At 40.6% G+C, this 13,186-nt stretch overlaps 1 protein-coding gene across 1 annotated transcript; it reads right to left on the bottom strand.

The window, feature by feature from the left end:
- Window positions 1-1,281: 1,281 nt before the first annotated feature.
- Window positions 1,282-4,482, bottom strand: BMP10 (bone morphogenetic protein 10; the record flags this gene model as incomplete). The annotated part of the gene is made up of 2 exons (XM_081333511.1): window positions 4,043-4,482; window positions 1,282-2,219 (listed from the first exon to the last, which is right to left on the bottom strand). The coding sequence occupies exons 1-2, from the start codon at window positions 4,347-4,349 to the stop codon at window positions 1,282-1,284; spliced, it is 1,245 nt and encodes a 414-aa protein (XP_081189637.1). The 5' UTR covers window positions 4,350-4,482.
- Window positions 4,483-13,186: the final 8,704 nt, after the last annotated feature.

The raw sequence follows: 13,186 nt of genomic DNA, 5'->3' as shown, positions 1-13,186 counted from the left end.
GGGCTGGAGACACAACGTCAATTACACTTTCCAAAGAATCTGACCAATTTCCAGCTTAGTATAAATAAAGCACCACCAGGCCTATTTTTTCTCAACTCCAACACCTTCTTATCGCAATGATTTGTCGGAGAGGAGTGGTGGAAACTTGACATGTGACCTCCATTGTACACATGGAGAACTGTCTCATGAATTGACAGCTCCACTAAGGAAGAGCCCCTTTCGGTCCAAAGAGTCTTGAAATTTCAGCGCAAAAAATAAAAATAAAAATCCTCCCCTTCCCCCCCCAATTTTAACAATGATCAAAAGAAAAATCCGCCTCAAGCAGCCAGATTCTGAATTGCATTTGTTTCATCGGTACGATGCAATGGTGATCAAGTAGGACATTTATGCAAGAGATGAGTGGGGTTTGCATCATGTGTACCCCAATCCAAATGGGGGATTAGAGGCAATTACTTTGAGGCATGTCTTGGTTATGGTAACTGAAGGGCTCCACTAAACTGACTATGCATAACAATCCTGAGAGGGATGAGGGAGTAGCAAGGAACTTTCCAGAAAGAGATTTGGAAGGCAGAAACTTTCTGAGCAACATCAACCGTTAGGCCAGTTTGTTTTCTGAGTAAGCAAGGAAATAAGGAAAACATTATGACTTAGAGTCACATAACAGTTTGCTTTTGGCTTGGTTTGTTGCATGAGTTGTGGTTTATTTAATAAATCATGGTTAATAAAACCATGGCTTAGTGAGCGGTATGAACCCCACATGTCACAGCTTAGAAAAGTTTTCTTGAACTTCTCCCAGGAAAAGTCTAAGGGAAGCGTGAAAACAGAAATCAAAAAATGCTGGAGAGTTCTTGGAGGTAATTCAGTAAAGCAGCCATATATTTTTTTCCAGAGGTGTGATAAGAAATGGCAGCTTTGGGACTTTTGCTATGTTTTCTGACAACTGTTGGCTCAGTTGTAGCGGCCAGAAATTAGAAGGAGCTGAACAGGATTGCTTAAGTGGTAAAATGTCTGGGATGAACAACTGAAGAGGAAGATCTGTGATGTTTTGGGAGCTCTAGCTGAAGCTAAGGAGATGCCTCTGCTCGCTGCTGTTTAGGAGGCCAATTGTCTCCTCCCATCCCCATCCTCCCCTTTGCTCCAGCCATCGTTCCTAAACTGTTGCAAGTCTCCAGTGTCCCTTTTCCTTGTTCAATGAATTGACTGCATCTCAAAATTGTTCAGATGGAACCATGAAATCTCATCAAAGCCAAAAACAACGTGCAAGAGCCCCCTCTCCTGCTACTATCTGCAGCCACATTCTGAGACGGACATGCCCTCATAGTTTTGCTTGAAGGTGACTATCCCTTTATCCAAGAAGAGCAATGAGATGGGGTCTAGCTTGGTTGGGACGCAACAGGCAGGAGAAGCTCTCTGGGGATCATTCAAATGAACGGACGTCTGGACCATGGCATGGGTGGTCGACTGGCTGCCATCCAGAGGAAAGTTGCAGGCTCCTTTGCACTGGTAGGCATCGTAGCCAGCAGGCGCAATGATCCAGGAATCCCAGCCAATCTCCTTGAAATCCACATAAAGAGATGTCTTCTTGCAGGTGCTTCCCTTGGCGTTCCTCCTGATCCTGGACGTTGAGTCATAGATGATGTTGGACCTGATCTGGAGCAGATCATTGGGGCTGCTGGAGATATCCTGGAAATCTAAATCTGGCCACTCTTGCACCTGCTCGTGCTCCATCATCTCCTTCAGCTCGTATATCTCCTCTTTCTTGGCATGACTGTGATCGTCTGAAAACACAATTAACAGCGGCTTGTGTTTGGTCTCCAAGTTGATGTCTATGCCTCTGTGTCTTCCTGGGTTGGGATTCTCTCCCCCTCGGAACTCCACCTGCACCTCTAGCCGGTGAGTGGTTGAGTCAGAGTGATGCCACTTCCTGACGGCTTCTGTCACTTCAAATGTCTTCCATTCATTGTCAGTGCTGTAAATGAATCTGGACGCCAGCGCTTGCAGCCTCCTCTCGTCTCCCTCTTTCCCTCCTCCGTGTTCGCCCTCCAGCACTTCAAAAATGGTGATCTTCCTGTCGAGGTTTTCGTGGAGTGGTCTGTCCTCTGCCAGAGTGTAGAGCCTCAGTTCAGCCATGGTTATCTTCTCATGGTGAGGGATGGAGACGTTGAAAAGGAGGGGGCTCCTCTGCATTCCATTAAAGCGTATGGGCCGCGAACTCTGTTCTGAAAATGTTTTTAAAAATCGTATTATATTTTACATTGATACAGGATGTACCCAGTAAAGTATCATCACTACTGCACGACACAGTTTAACCTGCCTAAATCTGGTTTTGAATTGGCATTGAGAGGCAGGCCTGGCCCCAGAAATCAGTAGACCGGGAGTTCTAACCGCCCCCTCTCCCCCCTGGACATGAAAGCTGGCTGAGTGACTGGATTGGTCCCTCTCTCTCAGCCCAACCTACCTCACAGGGTTGTTGTGCAGAAAATAGGAGGAGGAAGGCACTGCCTTGAGGTATATATGGAAAAACAGGAGGGTAAAAATCTCGATGTTGCCGTTTGGAGAAATAAATTGATTTTCTGTAACTAAACTGCTAAGTGGCCACAGGAGAGAGTTAAATTGGAGAAAAGTGTGGGAGAGATATCACTTTTGAAACAAAAACCTGTCCTAACTGTTGACAATGGAGGGGCCAGTAATAAAAGAGGGCAGAAAAATCTATTAATCAAGTGAAGGCTTTGTGACAAAATGGCAGGCTGTTAGGAATCCTAACAGGGTGAACATCGTAAAGCAGAATACAGCTTTGGCTACTGTACCTCGGTGAGGTCTATTTGAGAACAATGGATTTATAATTATAATTTCATGACCTTTACCAGAAGAAGTTCTAATTTTTTGCAGGTAGGTGCAATACAGTGCATGGTCATAAAAGACATAACAATTATTCGTAGATACTATAGACCAGGGACCATGAAGAAGGCTGATTGCAAGGAGCAGCAGAAATCTAGCTGAGAATGTGGTCCATGAAAGTTTACACTATAACACAGTTGGAAGATATGCCAATTCTTGGCTTTTTGAAAAGCATAATTATATATGCCTTTATGCTATGATCCATGGAAATGAGTATCAGCAGCATGATCTGTAGTTAGGAAGAAGCATTTTGCAGTAAGGCATCTTAACGCTGACAAATGACTAAATAAACGGTACGCTCAAGCACGCTGACTTAAGTAAATCTTACATTGAACTGTTAAAAAATATTTGCAAAACTCAATTTCTGCAAGCCAGAAATATATGTACCTACATGTATAATACAAGATAGCCATGGGCTATCAAACTGGTGTTTATAAGAACTGTTTTGCATTACACAAAGTTTCAAAGAAAAGAAAGGTTTTAGTTTCTGCAAATTAACGCATTTGAGATCAATAAATTTGGCACAGTGCTGATTTTTAGATCAGCTTGGTTTCTGATTTATACCTTCCACTCATTCTGAATCCTTGTCATTAGGATAGGTAGACCTTAAAACAACCAATTTCTAGGCTGATTTTGTGCCTGCAAAATCCTTCTGCAGCTGCGTTAAAAACAAAACTGAACAATTACTGAGTTTGAAATGTACATTTTGAAAATCCTTGCTTGTAAATTAACACGGCACCCTTGCAAAACAGCTTGCCACCTCTCTAGGACAATGCCTGAGAGTATGCAATGGCGGCATCTTTAAGGATTTCATTAGATGTTCAAAAGTTACACAAAACACATAGTCTGGCTAAATGTAGCACAGCCCAACTGAGGAATACTGTACGGCAATTTGCCTGCAGTGTGAAAGTCAACTAGCTGGGAGATTAGATGTGCCCCGTTAAGCAGTAAGACAACTCAACACTAGGCCAGCTGAATCTCTTTGCGATTATCTTCTCTCTCAAAGTTCCTCTCCGTTAAAAGAATAATCTTCCTTTCCTCTAGTTACAACTGTAATCTATCAACGAAAAGCCAGTGAGATAATTGGCTACTCATCCCATTGGGTTGCTCCTCCTAAAGTTGTGCAGCAAATTCAAGAACTTACCTTCATTTTTGAAGCTCCTAACAATATTGGCTGATGGCATCAGGGACTTGTCCCTGGCAAACCTATTGTAGAGCTCTAACATGTATTCTGGTGGGTCCGTCTTGGCGGCCTCTTGCAGGGGGATCCCTGAGAGATTAAGTGCCTTCAGGAGCTCGTTTTGCAAATTCTGAAGCAGCACATCCTGTTCATCAAAGAAAGGCACCTCTTCATCCACAAGGGGTACATCTAGACTCGTTATGGGGCTCCCATCTGCAAGGTAGGCCAGAAGAGAAACGGTGGCCCAAATCTGGAAGGCTACGGACTCCATGACTTCATTCAAAGTGGCCACACCGCTCTACCAAGTTTGCTGGGTGCGGTCTAAGTGGCTCTTTTATCCCCCCACGAGGGTTATATACGGCTTGTGTCACCGAGGGTGGACAAGTTTGGAACTTGTGATCAGTCTCTCTCCCATTCTTATTCCCCACACCCCCTTTTTCCAGGTCTCAGTAATTGGACATGGCCTGCTCTGTCTCCTATGGTAGCTTTCCCTCGCTTATCTCCTGTAGTGTAAGCTGTCCACCAGATTTCTCCTGCTATCTCACAACCCCTTTTTCTCTTAATGAGCATTTTGTAAACATTCCACATTTAGATGCTCCCAAAGAGAGGAATATTTTTCCTCTTTGCAGAAGACCTGATTGCCCAGCCCCGACTACTTTTGGCCTAGCTGGCTGCATAATTTTTTTTAAAAAAAATTCTGGCTCTTTGTTGCATTTTTGGCTAAATGTGCAAGAGAGGGTGTCTTGTTCCTACAAGTTTCTGCTATTACATGTGACCTCCCTAAAGAGATGGGGGGGGGAAAAGGAAGTGATTGAAGATAAAGATTTAAAGCTTGTGACGATGTGAGGGCTTCTTATTTTAGAGAGCAGTTTCCATGTTCAAAATAAAGTTTGTCTATTGTGAGGAAACAGTTGCATGATAGTCTAAATTGCTCGTGTCAAAATATATATGAATCTATCTATCTGTCCTTCTATCCAGTCAATAGTTCATTTTTTTTCTCTGTTGAAATATGCCTAGTAATATCCAAGTCTGGTATATTTAAACATTATTAGAATATTCCAAATATAATACATATCTCAAAAATGAACACTTAATTATTGCACTAGATTTGGATATATTCAAGCAAAACATAATTAAGACCATTTTAAAAAAAAACATTTATACAGGTTTAATTTTTTCCACATAAAGGTCCTACCAACAGTACGTTGCCTTCCTTCAGGCTAGGGAAGACTGCGGTTTGTGACCAAAAAAGCCAGTCAGACTGTCGCAATGACGAATTCATTGGGTGTTTTATGGGCAATGGGTATGATAGAGACCTTAACAAGGGGCTTCTTTTATTTATATACAGCAGTAATAGAAATTAAACAAAACAACAAAACAGAAAGATAGAAAAAAACAGAAAAAGCTAAAATGTAACAAGAAAAAAAACCTGAAAAAAATAAAACATAAAACATAGAATCATAGTGCTGGAAGGGACCTTGGAGTCCCAGTGGACGATCACTTGACTATGAGCCAGCCGTGTGCAGCAGCAGCCAAAAAAGCTAATACAATCCTGGGTTGTATAAACAGAGGCAAAGAATCAAGATCAAACAAAGTATTAGTACCGCTTTATAAAACCCTAGTGAGACCACACCTGGAATACTGCAGTCAATTTTGGTCCCCATACTACAAAAAAGATGTTGAGAGCATCTAAGATGATGAAAGACCTGGAGACTAAGACATATGAAGAACGGCTGCAGAACTTGGGTTTCGCTAGTCTAAAGAAAAGAAGAAATAGGGGTGACAGGATAGCAGTGTTTCAATATCTCAGGGGTTGCCATAAAGAAGAGGGAGTCAACCTATTCTCCAAAGCACCTGAAGGCAGGACAAGAAGCAATGGATGGAAACTAGTCAAGGAGAGAAGCAACCTGGAATTAAGGAGAAACAGTGAGGGCAATTAACCAGTGGAACAGCTTGCCTCCAGATGTTGTAGGTGCTTCATCACTGGAGGTTTTTAAGAAGAGACTGGACAGTCACTTATCTGAAATGGTATAGGCTCTCTTGCTTGAGCAGGGGGTTGGACTAGAAGACCTCCAAGATCCCTTCCAGCTCTATTCTATTCTATTCTATTCTACTCTCCTTATACCATCCCTGACAAATAGTTGTTCTCATTGTCAGAAAATTACTTCTTAGTTCTTGGTTGGATCTCTCTTTAATGGTCTTCCACTCATTACTTCTTGTCCTGCCCTCAGGTGCTTTGCAAAATAAACTGACCCCTTTTCTCCGTGACCGCCTCTCAAATATTGGAATACTATTATGTCACTCTTAATCGTCCTCTTTGTTAGGCTAAACATACCTAGTCCCTTAACCATTCCTTATATGGTCTAATCTCCAGACACATTATCATATTTATTGCTCTTCTCTGCACTCTAACAGAAAGATATAAAGAAAAATAAAAAGATATAAAGAAGTAGTTTCTAGATTCTTCACAATAGTTATAAGTACCATTATATTTTGATCTCTCTCAAGTTACACCAGAACTCTTTTCTTCCTTTATTCCTGTCTCATTGCCAAAAGCATAAACTATATATTCACTTATTTTTAGGCAAAAAGTCCATAAAGGATTTCAATCACCAATATAGGTTCTCCTGCTTGATCAGGGGGCTGGACTAGAAGACCTCCAAGGTCCCTTCCAGATTCTATTCTATTCTATTCTATTCTATTCTATTCTATTCTATTCTATTCTATTCTATTCTATTCTATTCTATTCTATTCTATTCTATTCTATTCTATTCTATTCTATTCTATTCTATTCTTATTCCATTCCACTCCACTCCATTCCATATTCTATTCTATTCTATTCTATTCTATTCTATTCTATTCTATTCTATTCTATTCTATTCTATTCTATTCTATTCTATTCTATTCTATTCTATTCTATTCTATTCTATTCTATTCTTGTTTCTCTAATCAAAGAAGTCAGTTTGTTCATCTCCGCAAGTTCTCTTAATTCACCATTTTTCCATTGTTTGCATTGTTTTTGTTTATCAAATTTACATAGCTACTCATCTCACCAGAAGTGACTCTATATAATTGTGCATATGGTAATCTTGCCACAGTAGTCATATATTGAAATAATCTTCCATAACTTTTTTTAACTGTTTATCCACCAGTCTTCACAGAAAAAGTCCTGGCTTCAATTTCACATTAATTTTTAAAATCCTCTACACCAATGTCTATATTTGAATTCAAAAACTTTTTAGCTCTTTTACATGTCTATCAAGCATGATAAAAAGTCTTTTCATGTTGTTTATTTATTTCCAGCATATATTTGGAAGGCTTTTATACATTCTAGAACAGTGCTTCTCAACCTGGACCCCTTTCTGAGGTATGGACTTCAATTCCCAGAATGGCTGAGGAATTCTGGGAGTTGAAGTCCACACCTCAGAAACCGGTCCAGGTTGAGAAACACTGTTCTAGATTATTTCTCTGGCATCATGTATCAACAACACATCTTTTTATAAACATTCTGTTTTAAAATTTACATAAGGTAAATTTCAACCCTTTTAAACACATGTTTTCCCATTGATCCATCTGTATATTATAACCAAAATTCTTAGCCCGCCTTATCATTTTTAAACCTGTTATTCTTCCATTGCAAATTTCCACAAAACTTTATATATTTTAGCAATATCATGTTCCTCGTTGGTCCAAAATTGTGCTACAAAGTCTGTCTTACTTTGTTCTTTTTATTCATTTTGAATCTTTCTGATATTTGTAAAGGGGAAAAAGCCATTGACAACTGTATCTTCTGCTATTATTTACTCTCTTGATTTAATCTTATATTGTATTCCCCTTGATGATTTTCCAATAATTCATGGTTCATTAACTTTGCCTGTTGATTCTCTTTTGTGGAATAACTACAGGTAGTCCTTGACTGACCTGGTAATGTTTCTTCTTTTCATTTCATTATAAAACATTAATTCTGTGATGAAACATTTGTATTAATAGTTTGTACACTTTGGTATGGGGTTTAAATATTTTGTGTTTTTACAGGATTGGGAAGAATGTTTTTGTAATGAACGATTGTTAAATCTGAAATAAGTGACAAGTCCAAAAGCCTTTGAAATGCAATGGTTACATTTCTTTGAACACAACAGTTCAAGCTGTTAATTATAGCCATGTGCACTACTTTCTACGAAGCCCGGAGCAGGGGTGCAGGAGACTTCTTGATTAAAATGCTCTTCTTTGGGCTGAGGATTTGATGTTACCAAACTACAAAGAAGAAGGGATCAACCTATTTTCCAAAGCACCCGAAGGCCAGACAAGGAATAATGGATGGAATAATGGATCAATCTAGACTGAATGTATTTCTAGATTCAATCTAGAAATAAGGAGAAATTTTCTGACAGTGAGACCAATCAACCAATGGAACAACTTGCCTTCATAAGTTGTGGGAGCTTCATCACTGGAAGCTTTCAAGAAGAGACTGGACTGCCACCTGTCAGAAATGGTGGAGGGTCTCCTACTTGGCAGAGGGGTTGGACTAGTTGACCTACAAGGTCCCTTCCAACTCTGTTATTCTATTCTATTTCTCCCAACGGTAACTGCAGAACCCTCAAATGAAACAAAAACGTATTATTTTTTTTTTTTAAAAAATAGCCACTTTCAAATGAGAATACAAGCATCTCAGGAGTTTTTGGTGCTGTCATATGAGAAGACAAGGGCAAGATTGGGCAAATCTTGTGACATCTGGCAGTTTCATATACCCATCCTTTCCTTGAACCAGGAATGGTATGAAGTAGCTTAAAATGCAGTCAACAAAATTGAGAAAATCCATCACATTGATATTTTAGCTGCTTGATGAATGAGGTAACTGTTGGGGAGGTAAAAACTGACCTGGACAGTGTGGTGGACAAGTGATAGAATAAGTATGTCAGGCTTCTGGTTTTGTGTCGCAGTGAGACGGATGCAGGAAGGCAAGGGTCTGCCTTCTGCACCCGATTTCGCCCTGCTGGGGACCCTGAAAAGGGCCTAAAGTCGCCCCGAAGAGGCGATGAAGAAGGAGGGGTGCCTTGTCGATCACACAGAGATGGTTTCTCTGCTTGATCCAAGGAAAACCCTCTAAACAAACAGGGGAAAGACCGGCCACATCTCTGTGGCCAGCCATTAGCTGCTGACAACCAAAGAACAAAGCTTAATTAGCACTTCGTAAACAGCATGTTTGAATTGGGTGAGAATATTGATCCTTTCTTTACTATTTTACAACTGAATTTCCTGGGAAAGGCTCCCAAGAAGCCTAAAACCTCCGGATGTGAATGTAAGTTTTAAATTTGTTATGGGGGACAGAAATACATAATATTGAAGTGAAAGTAATACAAAGATACATGTTTGATAAATCTGAGACCTGTGATAATTGTTAAGATTTTCTCTTGGAAAGAAAAAATTATTGAGGTGAAATATAAGAAACCAACCCTTTGTTTTAAGAGTGGAAACCATATGGACTTTGAATGACATCTAGTGGTGGATTTAAGTACAGCACCATAACTAGCCCTTGGCTGTTTGGCACAGCTGGCAATACAGGAAAATATTTTAATTTAATTTAATTTAATTTAATAACATTTATATACCGCCCTTCTCCCTAAGGACTCAGGGCGGTTCACAGGGCAGAATAAAATAGCAAATACAAACATTAAAAAAGATTAAACAATTGCCCTAGTTAAAAACAATGGAAATACAATGCTAAAAACCCCAAGAAAAATTAAAAGACCAAAGATAAAACAACCCCAGCAATCCCCATCAGGCTAGGCCAGCTTGTACAAACAGAAATGTCTTAAGATCGCGGCGAAAGGAGCGAAGATCGGGCGCCATCCGGAGCTCTACCGGCAGCTGATTCCACAGCTCCGGAGCGCCCACAGAGAAGGATCTCCCCCTGGGGGCCACCAATCGACATTCTCTGATCAGTGGCACCCTGAGGAGGTCCTCTCTGTGGGAACGCACAGGGCGCAGGGAGCTTGATGCCGGCAGCAGATGTTCCCTGAGGTACTCCGGCCCCATGCCATGGAGTGCTTTGAACACTGTTACCAGTACCTTGAATCTCACCCGGAAGACAACTGGCAACCAATGCAGCTCACGGAGCAGAGGTGTAACGTGGGAGTATCGGGAGACTCCCAACACCACTCTCGCGGCTGCATTCTGTACCAGTTGGAGCTTCCGGGTGGTCCTCAAGGGCAGCCCCATGTAGAGAGCGTTGCAGTAGTCCAGACGAGAGGACACGAGCGCATGAGTGACCGTGCATAGATCATCCCGGCTAAGATAGGGCCGCAACTGACGCACCAGGCGAACCTGTGCGAAGGCCCCCCTAGTCACAGCTCCTATATGGTCTTCCAAGGTGAGCCGTGAATCTAGGATGACCCCCAAGTTGCGAGCCCTATCTACGGGGGGTAATAGTTCACCCCCCATAGCCAGAGGTGGAATGTCCGAATAAACCCGGGATGAAGGTATGCAAAGCCACTCAGTCTTGTCGGGGTTGAGCTGGAGTCATATTTGGCATATTTATCATCCTGACCTTCTTGGACTATAAATACCTACTGAGCTTGGACTTTTAATCTCAGGAGCTAGTGGGAGAGAAATAAAAATTCAACTTTTGAATACATCTGGCTGCAGGGAGGTTGAACATTTTGAATACTTGGAACATTGTAGATTATAGCCTTGCCTGACTGATAATTTTCAGCATACTTGAGACAAAGGATTATTATAAAATATTGCTATTAGGACTGGATTATAAAGGTTATATATAAAGACCAGAAAACTAGAGGAAATCTTGTTCCACTCATACTGAGACTGATGATACCAGAGGATTTCTAGAAATGATGCCTCAAGAAAAATCAAATACCTTCCAGAAAGAAATACTCTTTATGTTACAGCAAATTCATCAAACCATTGTTGCACAAAAAGAGGACATAAAAAGAAACCATAATGAGACTAAAAATAACCTAGATGATATAAAGGACCAAATCTCCAAAATGAAGCCACACTGGAAAGCTCCCACACAACAATTACAAAGTATGAACAAATAAACCAGAAATCGGAGGTTGAAGCAGAAGAAATGGATCTAGAGATGGAGGAGATAGGAGAAGGGAAATATGGGCTGCCACATACAAAGAAAACACTGCAAGACCTAGCTATAAAAATGAAAATATGAAAGACCCCTTACTTCTCCAAAATACACCTGAGGACAAGGAAGAAGATCTGAGAATACAGAACACAGAGCCAGCAGGGGAAATGTCTAGGGAATATGGGGCGGAGTTCCCCCCCACCCCCCAAAAATACTCTACCTAAATTGCCTTTCTTATGCCAAGCAGCTTGCACAAAAATAGAAAGAAAATTCTTGGGCGATTTAATTGCCTTGGCCTGGAAAGCTACTTGGCAAAGAAAGAAAGCAAGACTTAGAGTTAAAAAACAGAAGATTTGATCTATCAGAGGGGGCGCTATCCATTTAATATACTTTTTTCAATATGATTAAAAGAATGGATGACCCTTAGATATAACTAGATTTTTCGAATAGAAGATATGATTTAGAATTAAAATAGCATTTTGTTTTTCTCCTTTTGATATGGGAAATTTGAAAATAAGAGGAGGATTGGTATGAATAAATTTTTTTAGCCACATAAATATAATTAATATTGAGAAAATCATAACTGGTAAAGATACTGTAAATATTGATGGGTAATTAAACTTTAATAAGAGCACAAAAAACAGGATAGTGACTTATGAATTGATATTATTATTTCTATAATATTAGTAAAATATGATGAAGATGTCTATATCTAATTTTGTATACATCAATAGTAGTAAGAAAGGTAATTGTTTAGCGAGGGAAAAAGGGAAAAAATATGGGAAGAAATCAAGGAAAAAATACTGGAGTGTACAGTACTGAATAGATCTATATTGAAGAAGCTAATGTTAAATATGTAAACCCAGACAACATGTTGATCAGATGGTCGGCAGTTTGGTGGGTCGAATCCTGAGTGCCGCGTAACAGAGTGAGCGCCTGTTACTCGTCCCAGCTTCTGCCAACCTAGCAGTTTGAAAGCACATAAAAATGCAAGTAGAAAAATAGGGACCACTACGGTGGGAAGGTAACAGCGTTCTGTGCGCCTGTGGCGTCTAGTCATGCCGTCCACATGACCACGGAGACGTCCTCGGACAAGCGCTGGCTCTTCGGCTTTGAAACGGATATGAGCACCAGCCCCTAGAGTCGGAAACGACTAGCACGCATGTGCGAGGGAACCTTTACCTTTACCTTTAAAGATTGTAATTTTTTAAAATCAATAAAATTTAAAATTTAAAAGTATATCAGACAGTGGCTTCCCATGTGTTGTATCTCAACATCATTCCTCCTCTCTCCTTTCTTCTCGATAAATGGTTCATATCCTCCCTTCTCCCTCTGAAGCAAAGAAGTCATAATGAAAAGGGATGTTACTCAAAAGGAAGCATGCAAAGTGGATCTGGTCCTGTCAATGTTTCTGGGTCTCTGCCCTACAGAGCTGCAAGCATTAGCTTGGTGTAGGTAATAACAACTCTATTCTGCATTAGGGGAATCGTGGCGGTCAGGAGATGGAGATGACAGCTACCCAAAGCCTTTTCCTTCCTCCTCTGCACATTGGTGGATGATCTGGGGATGGTCATCTGCATGGAATTTAAATTTAGACAGCACCAGAGAGCCCAACCCCCAAGGGAATAAATTAGCTGACTGAATGCAGCAGAAATATGTCATTGAATAGTGCTTAATTTTTCTTTGGAGATTATTGAAAGATTCTCAGGGTCAATGGAACAAAGAGATCGTTGTTTCTGAAAGGGGAGGAAATTCCTGCAGGACATTTCTGGAATTCTCCCATTTGTCAACCCCTTATTTCGTTGCAAGTTTGGTATTCATTTGGGTGTCCGATAAGGAGAAGAGTCTCTCTCGTGACATTGACAAAATCAAGATGGCTGGCCAAAATCTTTGCAGAAATGTCCAACTTATTCCCCGCCTTCTGCTGTGATGTTATTTCAAGACTTGCATTCTTATCCTTAAGGAACATTCCAGGGAGAAGCTCTAAGAACTCTCAAGTGTCAGAATTTCCC

The sequence above is a fragment of the Vipera berus genome (genome assembly GCF_964194415.1).
Source record: "Vipera berus genome assembly, chromosome: 8".
NCBI lineage: Eukaryota > Metazoa > Chordata > Lepidosauria > Squamata > Viperidae > Vipera > Vipera berus.
The sequence above is the reverse complement of the archived record's forward strand: the minus strand, read 5'-3'. Positions and strand labels throughout refer to the sequence as shown.